Raw genomic sequence first — 18002 nt, 5'->3', positions numbered from 1 at the left:
ATTGTGGTAGTGTCCGGTTTTGGTTCGAGGTTTATCTTGAAGAAGGTCTTCAAGAAGTTTGTGATCCGTTCGGGAAAAACGTGAAGAAAAAGGTCTTCAAAGGTGAGGTTTCTTGAAACTCTTTTCTTTTAAAGCATGGTGTAATTTAGTTGTAAATACATATCTTGTTGTTTATTTACTGTAAACTTTATATTCAATGAATTATGTAATTTGGTCGGTCCGCTTCCGCTCAAAGTTCTCTCATTAGAGTTCCTTCAATATACCGTCATATGGGGTTTTTTTGATATATACTTCATATGATGATTTTTCATTTTCGATATATATAGTGATTTATATATATATATATATACATTATTTTTCGATATATAAGGTGATTTTTCAATATATACTGTGATACATATCTTCGATTTTTTATTGGAACTTTCTTTATTATGATATATACACTAATATATATTAAACATTAAGTTCATTTATGATTTATATATATTTATTTCCAATCTTACTAGTATATTTCATATATTGTTTATAATATTTGCAAACATCTAAGGAAAATGTTCTAACGTATTTTAAAAATAACTATGAATCTAAACTATGGTATATATAAAAATTATTTTACTAGTATATTTAAAAATAGTTGAAATACTTAAAAATGTTTTACCATTTTACTAGTATATTTCATATATTGGTTTGAATATTTACAAACATCTAAAACGAATGTCGATACCTAATTAGAAGTGCATATATATTATAATACTTGAGATATATACATCAAATAAACAATGAAATATATTGGCATGCATATCAAAATATCAAGGGAATATATTATTAGAATACTTCGGATATATACATCAAATAAACAACGGAATATAATACATAATATCTATTAGACTATTTTCAAATAAACAATGAAATATATTACATAATATAAAAATTAATTGAGAGTTTTTTTATTCAGATTTTACGTATTGCGATATATACAAATTTTGATTTGTTGATATTTCTGATTACTTAAATAGATACATATACTATAAATAAAATTTATGATATATACTGTGATTTATGTCGAGCATTAAGTCAATATGCAATTTATATATCATGATATATTTCATATATTATATCATACAGTGATTTATGGCAAATATTGAATCAATCTCTAATTTATATATTGTGGTATATTTCATATATTTGTTAGAATATTTTCAAATACCTAACAAAATGTTATAAGATATATTTTAAGTAAACATGAATCCAAAAAAAGAAAAAAAAAACTATACATGAAACCAACCAAAATAGAAAATAAAAATTCATTAAATACATTTTCTCTCTCCAATTAAATTAAATTAAAAGGAAAAATTTTTCTATCCATTTGAAAATATTAAAAAATTACATTAAATACATTTTAAATACAGTTTGAAAACTATATAAAAAGTGGAAATAAAAATAATAAAAAATGGTAAATTTGTCCAAAAAAAAAACTAAAAGTCTTTCTTGAAAAACTTCAAACTTACATTTTTGAAAAATATGATATAATGAGGATGTTTTATGTAAAAATTCCAAATTGATATTTGCACTAATTTGGGCTTATAATTAACTAAATAAAAATACACATGAAAGTGAAACTTTTAAAGGAAACAAAAAGGGGAAAACAAAAATAACATAAGGTTAGCCTGAATGTTATTACAATGTGAGAAATCCCATTGAAACGATATTTGCAAGCAAAAGTTGGAACATATCAGCATGTCATATAAATAAAGGCAACGTATTAAATAAATAATCTACCGATTGTGCAGGAACGTCCTGAGCACAGCACAACTTACATATACAACTCAATGGCAAATCGGCTAATCTTTGAGGATTAAGACCTCGTTAAGACCCAGTAACTGTAGTTAGTCATGACATTCCATTGGAAAGAACTGCCATTTGTTATCGGATTGTATCGCATTACGACAAATCAAACCGTACAATGACACATGTAATGTTGTCGGAACTCCCTCGAGCAAAAGCTTCTTGGATTAATTTTCTTGATGCCATTTCTGCATCTTGGTTGTGTTGTACCAATGCTACAGCTTCCTGCAAAGCCCAAAAGAGAAATGGAACAAAGACAATATACAGTTTGATTTGAGCTTTATGTGTGCGAATCCCTTTAGAACAAATTGCTACAAGAGAGGGGAATGAGCTAAAGGAACCTCAAACCTTTGAATGTAAATGTTGTTTTAACACAGTTTACACCTACGACAACTAATCCCACAAAGTAGCCGTCATTTCAAAAACTTGTTTAAAATGTTTTATAACTTGAACAAATGTATACTGAAACTTGAAAATTATAGTAGGCGACTCTACCTTTGACAAGCATGAAATTGCACAACTAGGAGACTCAGCAGATACTTAAGAACAAGTTAAAGGAAATCTAACCCATTTTCAATCATCCTTTGGATTTTTCGCATAGTTTATGCAGTACTTTTCAATAAAAGAATGATCAAGGGCACTGTTTTATCTTTTTTCCCCTTTCACGGGTAGTTGTGGAATAGTTGGTTTCCAAGAATATGACAAGGAATAAGAGTTGTCTCTCCTTTCAGTCAACTGACCTATAATAGTGAAATGGCAAAGTGACTTGAATCTTCCAACCCCAGAGAAGTATTCCCAGATTGTCATTTTTTCAAGATCTCTAAGTTAGCATTACTTCATTTTAAGATGTCAAAATCAGAATAGAACTTCTTCGTGTAAAAAATTCAATAAATGAATAATTGATCTCTCTAACAGAACAAGACAGAGAAAGTCAAAGTAATTTGAATAAACAATCACCTCATTTGATATGACATTCCAAAGTCCATCGCTTGCAATAATAATAAAATCTACACCTTCAAGTTCTTCTTCCTGTTCAAATGAGTGAAAATCAGAGGCAAAGAAGCAGATATGAATAGCAAAAGCAAAGCTCTCTCCAGATTTCCAGAAGCTATTATAAGAGCATGAGGAAACAGATAAATATTTATAATACAGATCTATGGTTAAAGGACTACTATGGTTCACCAAGATGCAACGCCAGCTAGTTTGAAACTACATAAGCGGCCACCAAAGAAATTTTGAAACAATAACCTCTTAGTTCAATTCAATGGTCTTAGCAATTTTAAAAATCTTCCGGATAAATGTCATTAACATTTGATGGGGAACACATGCAAGTACAAATAATAAGAACATATGGTCTTAGCAATTTGAAAAATCTTCCGGATAAATGTCATTAACATTTGATGGAGAACACATGCAAGTACAAATAATAAGAACATAGTCAACTTGTGCTGATGATTTATAACTGCTGGACCAAACAAATACATACTAAGTTCGTATAGAAAAGATAGCTTCCCAACCTTAATTTCGGGATCAGCAACAACAAATGGTTTGAGTAGCTTATCTCCAAAGGCACGTGAAACTGCTAGAATACCACCAACCCTCCAAGTTCCTGGGTTAAGTTTTGCATCAAATTAGATGTTTCATTTCAAACTTTAATGTTAAGATTAGTCTGTGCTATTTGATAAAGATTGTTATGGAAACAGTAATAGTTGACAAAATTTGTTTATGTCCAAGTATATTATCGGGATTGGCATTTAATCCTAGCCACAGATAAATGGAAAAATAAAATATCCAATGCAACGTAATAAATGCGGATAGTGTAGCTTTGCTCTTTATATATATATATATATATATATATTATAAAAACATACCAAGATAAACTTTATTCATTTTGATTACTTTGGAGCGTATACTGTATCATTTAAACAGATTCAGCAATCGAGTCTGGTGCACAAGGCTGCGATAAAAAATAACTGTACTTTACCTGCCCAAAGAACGAACCCTCCAGCTTGTTCAATCCTTTGGCGCTCATCTGATCTATCAGGTTTGTGATCAATAGAGAGGGGAATAGCTGTAACAAATGAATAATGTATCTGACAAGTTAATATCCCAAGAATTGCCACATATTCATTGATTCCAACAAATCTCCATTTTCAATCCTTAATAAAATAATAAAGTTTGTTCAATTTTAGTCTTAAATTTAGTCCCTCAAAGTTTTTTTTTTCCGAAATTGATTAAATAATAATAATAATTTTCCTGCAAGAAAATACAATGTGTGAATATATTTCCAAAATTTATGGTAAAGATGCTAATAGATAACAAAAAGTTCTTAAAAAATCTACAATAAACTAGTAGTTGGACTAAATTTAAGATTTAATGAAAGTACAGGAACTAAAATTGAACAATTGAAGTCATAGGGACTAAAACTTAATAAATTTCAAAGTATAGGGATCAACATAGTATCTTAACCTAAAAAGATTTGGTTCTATCATTTAATGTTTTATTAAAATTTATTTAAAGAAAAAAATATGCAACCTGAACCAGTTCTAGATGCAACTACTCTGGAATCCCCAACATTTGCAACAAGGAGACGGTCCCCGAACAGGACAGCAGTTGATGCAGTTGACCCAGCATCTTTCTGCTGCCCTTTCTCTTCATTGATATAATCGGCATCGGTCTGCTTAAAGACCTCAACTGCAGAATAAGTAATTTTCCTGGTTAATGCTCCATTAGCAAAGACAAAAGGAAAATATGACATCATATACATGAATACATTATAACTTCTTACTAATAGCAGTCTTTGTGTCTTTGATAAAGTCTGGATGGCTACTTAGATTCTTGAAAAGATTGCGCTTAAGGTATTCGGCTGTTCTGGAACCTCCATGACCTAGGTAACATTGCAGCACCCATGAAATTTGGGGAAAAAACCAGCATTCATGCATCGAACTAGATAACTCAGGAATCTTATAAGGATAGTTCTTAAATGAAATGATCAAATTAAATGCTGCGAGTGACTTAAATATAGAAACAATTTTTAGAACCACCCAGATGTAAATCATGCCACTGATTCAATCTCGCAAATAAAATGACATAAAATTGCAAACAAATACTAGGTCCTACCATCAAAAACACCGAAAAAAGCAACCATCTGCCCATCAACTTCAGAAATTCTTGTTTCATAGAAGTCCTCCATCGAAGCCCTTTTGCCCTTGAAACTAGAATAACCATAGCTGAACTTTCCAGTGTGATTTTCATTGAGAAAACTAAAAGTACAGAAGAGCAAAATATTAGATGTGTAAGTTTCACTGCTTCCCAAACTTCACATTGTAATAAAACCACCAAAAGAAGTTATTTTAACCAATATCAACATGTCCTTTGTTATGTCTACTATTGGCTTAAAGTGACAGAAACGATAAGAATCATAGGCACTAGATTTCAACTCTGCACAGAAAATACAATTATTGAATCCGATATCATACATCGAGAATTGCTTCACAAACAAACCATCAAAAGCATAGAACTAAGGATAATTATGTTCTTAAAGAAATTAAATGATGCATGGCTGAAAAATCCATTAATAAGGGCAACTCAAAATCACACCCCAGAGGATGATGGGCTAATGATCACCTTTATGAACTTAACCATTGCACATTGATTGCTTCATGTTTTTTTTTTTTTTTTTAAAAAAAAAAAAAAAAAAAAAACCCAAAGCAGGAAGGTAAAGCAAAAACTCAGGTCCACCATTCATGCGATGGTCATGTAATCTGGACCACACTTAACATCAAAGTAGACAATATAAAGAACTGGTTAAATAAAAGATCCTTCCATTGGAACAATTTGCCTAAAAATACCAGTCCCTCTAAAAAACAAGGCAAATTTAAAAAATGAAAATAAAAATCTGTAACTCGGTGTCTCCATCCAGATATGGAATGTCGCGAGAGTCATCAATACAACCTGTAAGAAGCTTGAACGGACCAATCCAATGGTCCAAAAGTCAATAAACGGGGACGGGAGAGAGAAAGGTCAAAATAGAGAGATTCACAGCAGAGAACACCGTTGAATTTATGCAAACATGATGAGGAGCTCTGGCGATGAGAAAGAAAAAGAAAGAGTCAAAGACCTGATACCGCCACCACTGAAGAGGACGTTAGAATCCCTTGAGGACATTATAATTTCTGAAACTACCGGCGGCGGAAGAGATGATGATGGTTGAGGCGGCTGTAGAGTGGTCTCTTGATCGGCATCCCCAAGCGGGGGAGCAAAGAGAACGAAGATTCCTTCGTGGAATTGCAGGACTTGAACCTTGGAGCAGCAGCACAGTTGAGATGGCGGCGGCGGCGGCGGCGGCTAACGACGGCCGTGGAATCTCCTACGGTTTGACAAAAGCAAAGAAAGAGAAATCCTTGATTTAGTTGAGTTCGTAATAAAGTTATCGCTCACAATACGCTGTACACAGTTCTTATTTGGTAGTCTTCTTCAAATTCAAACGGAATACAAGTAAAACGAGAAAAACAAATTTCTTTTGGAATTTTCCTTTCCCATAAATCACAACTTTAGTCTCCTATTAATATTCTTTTAAATTTTTTTCATTTTTATATTTGGTAGTTAATACAACAAACGTATGTGTGGGATTTAAGCTTCTTGTTTCAATTACTGCTAAAAATATTTAATTACATCTTCAAATTTAAGGACTTGTTCAATAGGAAATCTAAAACAGAATTTTGAAAATAAATTATTAAAAAAAAAAAAAAACAATGTTGTATTTTATAGTTTTCAAATTTGTGTTTGCTATTAGGGTTAGAGATTAAATTCCGATCCAAACAATTTTTCAAAATGTGTTTTAATTTATATTTATTTGAAAATATATTTATAAACCATAAAACTAAGAGCTGTTTTTAAATATAGGAAAATAAATTAAAATATTTATAAACATAGCAAAATGTCACTATCTGTTAGTGATAGACACCGATAAATTGCTATCATCTATCACTTATAGACATTGATAGATATATCAAAGCCTATCACTCATAAACTCCGATATTTTACTATATTTGAAAATATTTTCAATAATTTTTTCATTTAAAATAATTTTTCTAAAACTAATTATAGTTACTCACTAAATATTAGGATTAAATATAAATTATTACTGATTCCTTTGTGAATTTGTTGTATGTAAAACCTTTTTAATAATTATTATTTTATAATATCATATAATATAAATATATTATGTAATACATATTTTAATTTAACAAAAATATTTGAGTTTTTATAACTTGAAATATCGTATCTGTTATTGTTTTTATCTTTTCTATTTAATTCTGCATTTTAAAGTTTTAAATTCAAAATTTGGATACATGAAAATGTTTTTTTTTCTTCAAAATTTGCATTATTTTGATCATAAAATCAAAAAATAATTTTCGAAAACAAAATCTAAACTGTCTACCAAATACATATCAACTGAACTCAATGAATTTAAAAACATAAAACATAATTTGCATTGCCTGTCAATAGTCTTTTGCTATCTCCTTGAACATTTAATTTTATTTAATATATTTCTATTAGAAACCATCTAAAAGCTTAGGTCTCGTCCGATAATCATAGTCTCATTTAGTAACTAAAAAGAAAATGGTTACAAAACATGACCTTGATCTTTTATTTTAAAAAATAAGCTTATAAACACTACTTTCATTCATAAATTTCTATGTTTGTTATCCATTTTTTACTCGTGTTTTAAAAAACCCAGGCATGCTCTAAAAAAAAGTTTTCAAAATTTTGTTTTTGTTTTTATAATTTGACTAGAAATTCAAGTATTTTATTTAAGAAAAGTAAAAAAAATATAATTGAAAATTGAGAGGAAATAAACTTAAATTTTAAAAACTAAAAACAAAAACCGTTAATAAATGAAGCCTTAATGAGACAATTTTAAAATTCAACCAAGTAAAAGTTTCTACATTAATTAACCACTTTTTATTGTTCAAAGTCTTATTAGATGTATCCTAAAAAATTGTAAATTAAAGTTATATATGAATACTATAATAATAAATAGATGCCCATTATTTAGTGTCCCAAAAGTTATGTGTCACCCTTTAGGTTGTCCACGTGCCTTGTAATTATTCATGTTTGGTGTCCATGGAAGTCCACATTCCACTTGTCACTTTGCCTATAAATAGTGACATTTTGTGGATCTTAAAATCACACACGCGTTGGTGAAAATTCCACTTCAAAATTTCACTAATTTTCATATTATCCAATTTTATAGTTTTAGTTATTTGATGTTATATTATATTTCATATATTTAATATTATTATATAAATATATTGTTATATTATATTTTCTCTATATTCGTGTCCCGTTGTGCTCCTCAAATTCACAATACGTTATCAGCATGGACTCCTGTCGTTTTTCCCACTAAAGGTAGGTTCTAAAAGTATGTCAGTTTTTCCCTCTTCGTTATAATTAATAAATTTTATTTTATTTTGCATATTCAATATGAAGGAGTAATATAATTTCCATGAGCAGCAAAATGATCATTCCAAATTTCACTCGCATTTGAACATACACAATTAGAATCAAGAAACGGAAACTAACCGGTCACGCATAATACGAAATTACAGCATGCTTTCAATAAGATCAAGGGAAAGATTATCATACCTTGAAGACTCATCTTCAAATTCCCTCGATCACGAACGCTCATTCAATCTCCAAGACTGCAACACACGGACGCTCGAACACAGTGACCGCAACACAGCACGATCAACGACAACCACAAACACAACGATCTCCAAGATTGCGAACCCAACGAACAGTCTCCAAAAATCTTGACCTTAGTCGAGTTGAGTAAGACACCACCAAAATAGCTACCTTGGTATTCTCGGTGTCGTAATCCAGAAGGGTGGGCTCTGTATGGACTTTGTTAGAGGAAGAGACCGAAGGAATAACAATCATGTAAATAATTGAGCAAGTGGGAGATGACAAAGGTCTATCATATAGATGAATGCCCAATCGTTTAGAAGATGGCGAGCTATCGTATAGCAAAAGCCCCGCGATCGTTTAGAAGACGATCAGTTGAGTGAACTATCGAGTAATGTCACTCCACAATCGTTTAGTCTATCTGCAGCTATCGTTTAGTGAATCATATTCACTTGATAGAAAATCGTGAGTGAGTTTTCGAGAATAAAACTCTCACAACAACTACTAAAATTAGAAAAACATTCTTTTTTTATCTCACGATTACCATGAAACCACTAATAACCTCCCATTCAATTGGTTATTAGAGAAAAAGAGATAATTATCCAATAATTAATATTATTAAAATATATATGATAACCAACTTACCATATTATATTTATAACCTATAGTTTTAATATTTCATCTCATGAAACATATAAACTATAGTTCTTTTTCTATTTCATGGTACTTAATGTAAATCTCATTTATATTAATCCTCTACTTGATGTATCTCATACATCACACCGATCATATCATATATAATTGAATTTCCTTTTGTCAATCTGAACATTTCAAATCAACACCAAGAACTGATTCTCAACTTGAATCCATTGAGCTACCAAGGGGACCTTATGGACCTGTAGCTTGAAGCTCCAACAGTACGTGAATAACTGACTAAACTCTTTAGTCACGAGATCCACCATCCGTTAACTGCCAGGCACTCCACTAAAGACCGACAGTTGTATCTCCTTATTACAGATATATTTTGTGTCCATATCAACCAATCAACAATGCGATAACCCTTCACAGATCGCTCGTAAGTACAACTGGACCAATAACCGTTATGCCCCTATAGTTACATCTAACTTCTTAAGTACCACTGATTCCTCTAATGAACATAAGTCATAGTTCTACTATGACTGAGTCCTCTCTTCCAAAGAGAAGCTGTGGCTAGTATGTTCAATACCCGAAATCAGCTTTTAAGGGAGCAATCTCTCTACTTACCTCTATTTCGAGGAAGGAGTGAATTCCATCTTGTGTAACTGAGTTTCCAGCTCCCAAATCAGACAAATCCCCAAAAAGGTAGGCATGTTGAGTTGGCAATCTGGTCACTCTCACCCATACTAATCAAAGGACCATCCTCAAAGGCAGGAGTTCTCAAAACACTCAGAACTGAGGTCATGTCACCTATGGTCATTTAACTAAGATGTAAGTCTCAAGTATCAACGACGTTTTATAAAGAGACTATTCATCTCGTGGTTCGGTCTTATACAAACTTTTTGTATAGGACACCCCTGCTCGCATGTCTTCACATGAATGGTCAGGATCTACCATCATTAGTAGTTCACAACACTTGTAAACCTCTACAAAGCGGGTTGTATCCATAGTGTCACCAGGATCAGGTATCCCTCCTTAATCCTTATACAACATACCTTTGTAGGTTATCACTTAAGGCATGATCCACTTGTATATCTCATATACATGCTTAAGTTTACATACAATAGCCATGGACTTTTGTTTATTGGATATGAGTAAATGCCAAATAAAATAACTTCTTATTTTATTCATAACAATGCGCAAAGTTTACAAACTACGAGACTCTGGAAGAATTAGAACAACAATCCCAACAATCTCCCACTTGTCCTAATGCTCGGGAGACTAATGTACAATACATGAAAAATACAAGTACAATATACAATAAACTAAGTCATACTCTATACCCCAGTATCATCTCCTACTTGCCCTATACAAGATGTTGCATGTCCCGTAAATCCAGACTCTCAAGGTGACCCTCGAACACCTTAGCCATGAGAACCTTTGTAAATGGATCAGCAACGTTGTGCTCCAACGCGATCTTCGTGACTATCACATCACCACAAGGCACAATCTCCCTGATCAAATGGTATTTCTGTTTTATATGCTTGCCTCGATGATGACTCCGAGGTTTCTTCGAATTTGCCACAACCCCGCTATTATCACAATAAAGAGTGTTCGACAAATCCATATTTGGAACAACTTCCAAATCTGTAAGGAATTTCCTCAGGCAAACAACCTCTTTAGTTATTTCACAAGCGGCTACGTATTCAGCTTCCATAGTAGAGTCCACGATGCATCCTTGCTTGATGCTTTGCCACACTACAGCTCTTCCATTCAGAGTGAACACTGACCCTGATGTCGATTTACGAGAATGTCTATCGGTCTGAAAGTCAAAGTTTGTGTATCCTGTAAGGATCAAATCCTTATCTCCATACATAAGCTTGTTGTCCTTCGTTCTCCAAAGATACTTGAGGATCGTCTTGATCGTCGTCCAGTGATCTAATCCTGGATTGGACTGATAACGATTGACAAACCCTACTACGTAGCAAATGTTGGGTCTGATACACAACATTGCATACATTAAGCTTCCAACGGCTGAAGTATAGGGAATCTGTCTCATCTCCACAACCTCTTGAGATGTCTTAGGACATTGATCCTTAGAAAAAACGATTCCATGCCTGAATGGTAACGAACCCCTTTTGGAATCTTGCATCCTGTACCACATCAATATTTGATCTATGTACGATGCCTGAGATAAGGCTAACCTCTCGTTCTTACAATCCCGAATGATTTAGATCCTTAGAACATACTATGCTACACCCAAATTTTTCATTTGGATCTGGTTAGCTAGCCACTTCTTAATGTCAGTCAAAAACCCTATATCATTCCCAATGGGTAGAATATTATCCACTTACAGTACCAGGAAACCTACTGAGCTGTTGATGATCTTCTTTAAACACAAGACTCATCAACGTTCTAATCAAAGCCAAATGACTTGACCGTACTGTCAAACCTAATGTTCCACGATCGAGACGCTAGTTTCAACCCATAAATGGACTTATTAAGCTTGCAAACTCTTTGCTCTTGATCTGGAACTATGAACCCCTCTAATTGGACCATGTAGATGGTCTCCTCAAGATTACCATTAAGAAAGGCAATCTTGATGTCCATTTGCCATATCTCATGATCATAAGATTTGGCTATGGATAGGAGTATCCTGATAGACTTTAGCATGACAATAGGTGAGAAAGTTTTCTCACAGTCCACTCTCTCAACCTAGGTATAACCCTTTGCCACGAGTCTAGCCTTAAAAGTTTGCACCTTTCAATCTACACCTCGCTTTCGTTTATAGATCCACTTACACTCTATAGGTTTTACCCCATCAGGTAGATCCACAAGTTCCCAGACTTGATTGAAGTACATAGACTCCATCTCTTGGTTCATGGCCGTAATCCACTCATCCTTGTCAATATCCTCCATTGCTTTCTTAAAAGACAATAGATTCTCGACCCTATCATTAGAAATGATGTTCTGGGCTTCAATCAAACCCATGTAATGATTCGGTGGGTTCATAACCCTCCCACTACATCGAGGCAATCTCAACTCTTGAGCTAGTTGACTAGATGTATCGAACTCAACAACTCTTATTGATCTGTCAATCTGTTCAACAACTCTTGTTGAACCCTCAACAGTCTGTCTCACTAGAAATCTCACGTAAAACAAGCTTACTTCGTGGTTTATGATGCCTTTTGTAGTCTTCTTCTAAGAAGATAGCATTTGTTGAAATAAACACTTTGTTCTCACTCGAATCATAGAAATATCCACCCTCGTTTCCCTGGGGTAGCCTACAAAGAGGAAAATTTTCGAACGCGGTTCCAACTTCTTCAGGTTAGTCACAAGCACATGGGTCAGACACCCCTAAATCCTGAAGTGGTGTAAACTACCTTTACGGCCTCTCCACAACTCAAAAGCTGTTTCAGAAACACTCTTCGAGGGAACGTTGTTCAGAATGTAACAAGCAGTCTCCACTACAAAACCCCAAAACGAGTCTAGAAGATGAGTATAACTCATCATAGACCAAACCATGTCTAAGAAGGTTCTGTTTCTCCTTTCTGATACACCATTTTGCTGAAGTGTACCTGGGGTCGAGAATTGGGACATAATTCCATGTTCTATCATATAGTTCTGGAATTGGAGGTTCCACCACAATCAGATCGTAGTGTTTTTATCTTCTTACCTAACAAGTTTTCAACTTCAGCCTTATACTCCTTGAACTTGTCAAGGGCTTCAGCCTTACATTGCATTAGGTAAAGATACTCGTACCTTGAATAATAATCTATGAAAGAAATAAAATATTCATACCCACCTCGAGCCCTAACAATCATCATACCATAGAGGTCAAAATGTACAAGCTCCAAGGCTTCCTTGGCTCTGTAACCTTTTCAAGTAAAAGGTCGTTTGGTCATCTTACCTTCAAGGAATTATTCACACACTGGCAATGAGTTTTCTTATAAACTCTTTAGAAGTCGACATTCCACCAACTGCTCAATCCTATTGAGGTTGACGTGACCTAATCTTAGATGCTAAAGATGGGCATTTTCCTTAGGAGAAACCTTTGGTCTTTTAATTGTTGTCACTGTACTGAATATTTCAGTATTAAACAAGGCTTTTATGACTAACGGCCTTAGTACATTCAAGTTACTTTCCATTGAACCAAAACCAATCTCCATTCCATTCTTGAAAATAAAAACTTTACTCTTAGAAAAGAAGACGATATACCCTTGTTCAATGAGACACGAAACCAAGATTAAGTTCCTCTTAATATGAGGAACTACAAAAACATTGTCCAATAACAGATAATATTTCTTGTCCATAAATAACTTCAGCCTGCCTACAACAACAACTGAAACGACCTCACCAGTACCAACTCGAAGAGTCAACTCTCCTTGTGACAATGTTTGCCAGGAACTGAATCCTTGGTAATAGGAACTGACGTGATTAGTAGCACCCGAATCAAGGATCCAAGCAGAATCATCATTCTCTACCAAACACGTCTCCAATAAAAATAAATCATATTTATTATTTTTAGACATCCTCCTCATTTGCAGAGTAGTGGGAACTGTATCAGAACCTAAATAAGCTTCAAGTTCCATATCAGAGAACACTTCTCATCGATGAACTTTAACAGATTTAGCAACACTTACTTCCTCTTCTTGAAGTTTAATTTGGGAACTGACACCACTGGTTTTGTCATCCATCCCTCTATGTTCGAAAAGTGTGAACAAACATTCAAACAAATCTTGCAACGAGTCCATGATCTCATGTGCAATGACCATGTTCTCAACCTCTTTGGCCAAAACATCAGGTACGCTAGCCAATATGTGAAGTCAGGCCAATGAATTAGCCTTCATCCATGCCTCATATGCATTACAAACACTTCGTGGTGCATCAAGGGTTGGAACTTGAGGACACTTCTCAAACATGATAAACTCGAGGTCGTTTACCACGAAATATGTTGTACAAGACTTTTACCATTGTATGAAATCGGTCAAACTAGAGGCATTAAACGGAAAAACAAACATGTTGCTGAAAACAAAAAAACATTAACCTATGTTAGGTTTTAAGCAAATACCCGTTGAAAAAACACACAACATCCAATACGGTTTAGCAAAAATAACTTGAACTCCGTGTGACATCTAGTTTCGCAATGACGCTTCAAAGATTTAGGACTAAAGCTGCTGAAGAGTGGTCAATTTATCCCTTCTTTGATTTGAGACATTCTCAACCAACCATTAATACCAGAACAACCCTTGCTCCTATAACGACTAGCCATCATTGATTTGGTCAAGAAACCATTAACTTACTTAACAAATTTTCGTAAGTGTGACCCGCTATTTTAGGCCCTAAAGTTCTGCCCCAAGTAGCTCTGAAGGAAAAAAAATTGATTGAGGAAAAAACTAAAGTGACCCTATCCATTTATGGAGTTCACCTTGATATTGACCAACTGCATAAAACCCATCCAAAGGGGGTCGCTTCCAGGGTGCCACGAGGGAGTACAAAAATGATCTCACGGTGTGAACTAATGACTGAGATCATAGGATGTGTTGACACACACCCTTCACCCACTTACTATAAACACTCTCTTCGTCTACCTTGATATTGACTCATGCAAACATCATCCGAAGGGGGATGTTCCCCCACGAGGCCAAGCATGAATCTCACGATATGAACATTCAGGGAGAAACGTGAATGGAATAATTGATATATCAAATACATCTCTTCCTTCCACTGAGTATTTTATAACCTAGAGTTTAGTTTACTTAGAAAAAACATGACTAAGAATTTTAACTAAGTGACTGTTTAGGTTTGCCTAAGAGTAACATTCACCTTGGATAGTTAAACAACTTTTAATCATCATCCATTGAACTATTTAACGAAGTCTTTTACCAATTGTCGCATGCTTGCAGAAAATCTATCTAATTCATCTTTCTAGGTAGGTTCCCAGGCAGGGGTGTTCCGTTTCCGTCAACTTAAGCACCCCAGTCTAGAAAGAACCTACCTTAGACAAAAGGTCCCTTATAGATAGATTTAATACAATTTTAATCTTTTATGCCAATCAATTTAATCCTATTAAACCGATTTAAAAAGATTAAAACTAGGTTGCTAATCCCATTAGAACCTTGAACTTAGGTCTATCTCGATCCAATTTTAAAACCCTTTTAAAACATGATTTCGCCTAAATCCGCATGCAACTCTTTCTTATCGATTTTAGTTTTAATTTCTATTATAATGCTTGTAACAGAAACAACCAAAACCATCCAAATGCAAAGCAAACACATACAACGCATTCATAACGCTTATAAACAGCCTAAGTGTCATGCTCCATGCATTGTTCATTCATTGCTACTTTTTATATAACTCTTATGCAAATAAGCAACGAACCAAAAAACATGCTTCCATTCACTCTTATACTATAACGCTTATAATATAAAGACGATGCATGAATATGCTTACTGCATGCACAAATATAACTCTTATATTTCCATGATGCATGCGCATGCTTTTTTATAATTTCATCATGTCATATTATAACACTTATAATATATGATCCATGAATAATTGCACAACCTAAGGTGGGTTTTAAATCTATATGTTATACACTATGCCATATAAATCACATACATCTCATATATATTAAGCAAAAGTTGATGAACCAGGATAATTAGCCTCAAATCCTCAAAACTAAAGTTAACTATTACAAATGCAAAGAGTCACCGGTTCAAAACAGACGAACCGGGTCTTGAACTGTCCGGGCGAAGCAACGCGTCTCCATTGATCGTGTACCAAACTTCCTCACGATCGTCTACACAAAAGAGTAAACACTTTACTCAATCGTTTACCAATGCTTCCAGAGCTAAACGATCACTTAGCAACGATCGTGTACCTTTAACTATGCGATGAAGCATGAGGTATGTGATCGTGCATCGCGCCACGTATAACGCAAACCTTAAACGATTATCTAAACGACAACGATGCCGTGAAGCACAATCATTTAAACGATCGCTGAGCAAGCGCCTAAGTATCGTATACCGTGTGATCGTGTAGTCAGTAACTATGCGATGAGGCATGCTAACTACACAATCGTTATTGCACGCATCTTTTATTAAACGAAAAGCATCAAATGCTCCCACTCAATTGTTTACCTCCAGCGTCTACACGATAGAGTAAACTTTTTACTCCATCATTTAGCATTAGCTATACAGCCGTTTAGTAAATACTACATGATTGGGCATAACTTTTCTACACGATCATTTAGCCAAATCTCAACGATCGTTTAGCTTGGGCTACACGCTGCTACCAACCTTTGGTCTTCTTCCTCGATGAGAACTGCATCTCCATGCTTCGAAACTTCATCACGAACGACTTAAAACACTTCAAATACTTTGGATACAAACTCGTTTTCTTGTTAATTATGCCCAAAAACGAAGGGGCCCTTATAAATTAACACTTTGTAAACTTAAAGAAAGCTTTAAACATAGGCAACCATCCTATAAGCATCCATCAACACATCCACAAACACATTTAACTCTTAAACGCATTGTAGAAAACTTAAAACCCACCATGACTATAAAAGAAGTTCAATACAGCAATGAAATTTGGAATATCAGAATAATCTGGCTCTAATACCAATGGAAGGAAATCATAAACAAAGATCTCCATGAGCAGCGGAAGTGTATCGTTCCAAATTCTATTCAGATTGAACACAATAATTACAGTCTAATCGGAAACGAACAGATTGTGCATCAATAGAAATTATAGATGCTACAATAGTATACAAGGGATAGAGTATGCGTACCTTTGAAGAACTATTCTTATGGTGTATCCCTCGACTGATGTCCAACACTTCCAACAATGCACTCGAACGCAACGACCAAAACAACCAATAGCACGAACACGAACACAATAATCGTCTGAATGCTCCTTGAAGCTAATCGAGTCCAACTCGATCCACAAACGGAGTTAGAACACCACCACAAGTGTTACCTTGGTATTCTCAATGTGAGAATCTAGGAGTTGTGGGCTCTGTTTGATCTTGGATTGAAGAAGACAGGAGGTATATGATCGAGTAAGTAAGAGATATAAACACTGTCTATCGCATAGATGATGTACTCGATCATTTAGTAAACGGAAGCCTATCGCATAGACTTTGCTACTCGATCGTGTAGCAACGATCAACGAGTAACTATTGTATAGTCAACTCTAAGCCATCATGTATGCTCTCAACGACTATCGCTTAGTAAAAACTCTTTTTACTTGATAGCCGTTTTCTGTGAGTATTTCCAAATAATTCAACTTCTAATTTTGGAAAAAAAATTTCCTTTTATCTCACGGTTACGTATAACTTGTAGAAATACAAGTTATTTATACTGTCTTATCTAGATATTGCGGCCAAAAGAGAATAAATATGCGCCAATTGTATGAATATTAGCTTCGAAATACAATAATTCTGAATTATTGCAATTACACCCACTACCATCATTAAGATGGAAGAAAAGGAGATTGCTACTCTATTTTACAAAAAACCAAGTCACCGCTTGCGATTAAGGCTTAAGACGAATGGACCAACGCATCTCTGTCACATTGCGCCCGTCAATCAACAATGAAAAGACGATCAACGCAATGACAACGCAATGCGACAGTCGATCCAGAGCTGACTTTCAACCCCATGCGGTAATAAAAACAACACCGCATACGAACACTCGATCGAAAGAAGCAACTGAGCAATGCAAAAGCTGACACATGTACAACTAATGGTTGTGCAGATTTGACGGTCTGATTGGATAAAAGAAGGAATAATATCCCTCCATCTTCAGAATTTCCATAACAACAAG

The 18002-nt window shown here is 34.3% G+C and overlaps 1 protein-coding gene across 1 annotated transcript; it reads right to left on the bottom strand.

Annotated features, from left to right (window-relative positions):
* Nucleotides 1-1639: 1639 nt before the first annotated feature.
* On the bottom strand, nt 1640-6408 carry LOC120075020 (Protein phosphatase 2C family protein). Its single transcript, XM_039028157.2, has 8 exons — nt 5966-6408; nt 4966-5108; nt 4634-4732; nt 4381-4539; nt 3830-3916; nt 3363-3454; nt 2803-2874; nt 1640-2070 (listed from the first exon to the last, which is right to left on the bottom strand). Exons 1-8 carry the CDS (start codon nt 6010-6012, stop codon nt 1942-1944), a joined length of 828 nt encoding a protein of 275 aa, XP_038884085.1. The 5' UTR covers nt 6013-6408; the 3' UTR covers nt 1640-1941.
* Between the last annotated feature and the right edge of the window lie 11594 nt (nt 6409-18002).

Source organism: Benincasa hispida, chromosome 4 (genome assembly GCF_027475165.1).
Source record: "Benincasa hispida cultivar pf3 chromosome 4, pf3_genome.v1.1, whole genome shotgun sequence".
Taxonomy (NCBI): Eukaryota; Viridiplantae; Streptophyta; class Magnoliopsida; order Cucurbitales; family Cucurbitaceae; genus Benincasa; species Benincasa hispida.
The sequence above is the reverse complement of the archived record's forward strand: the minus strand, read 5'-3'. Positions and strand labels throughout refer to the sequence as shown.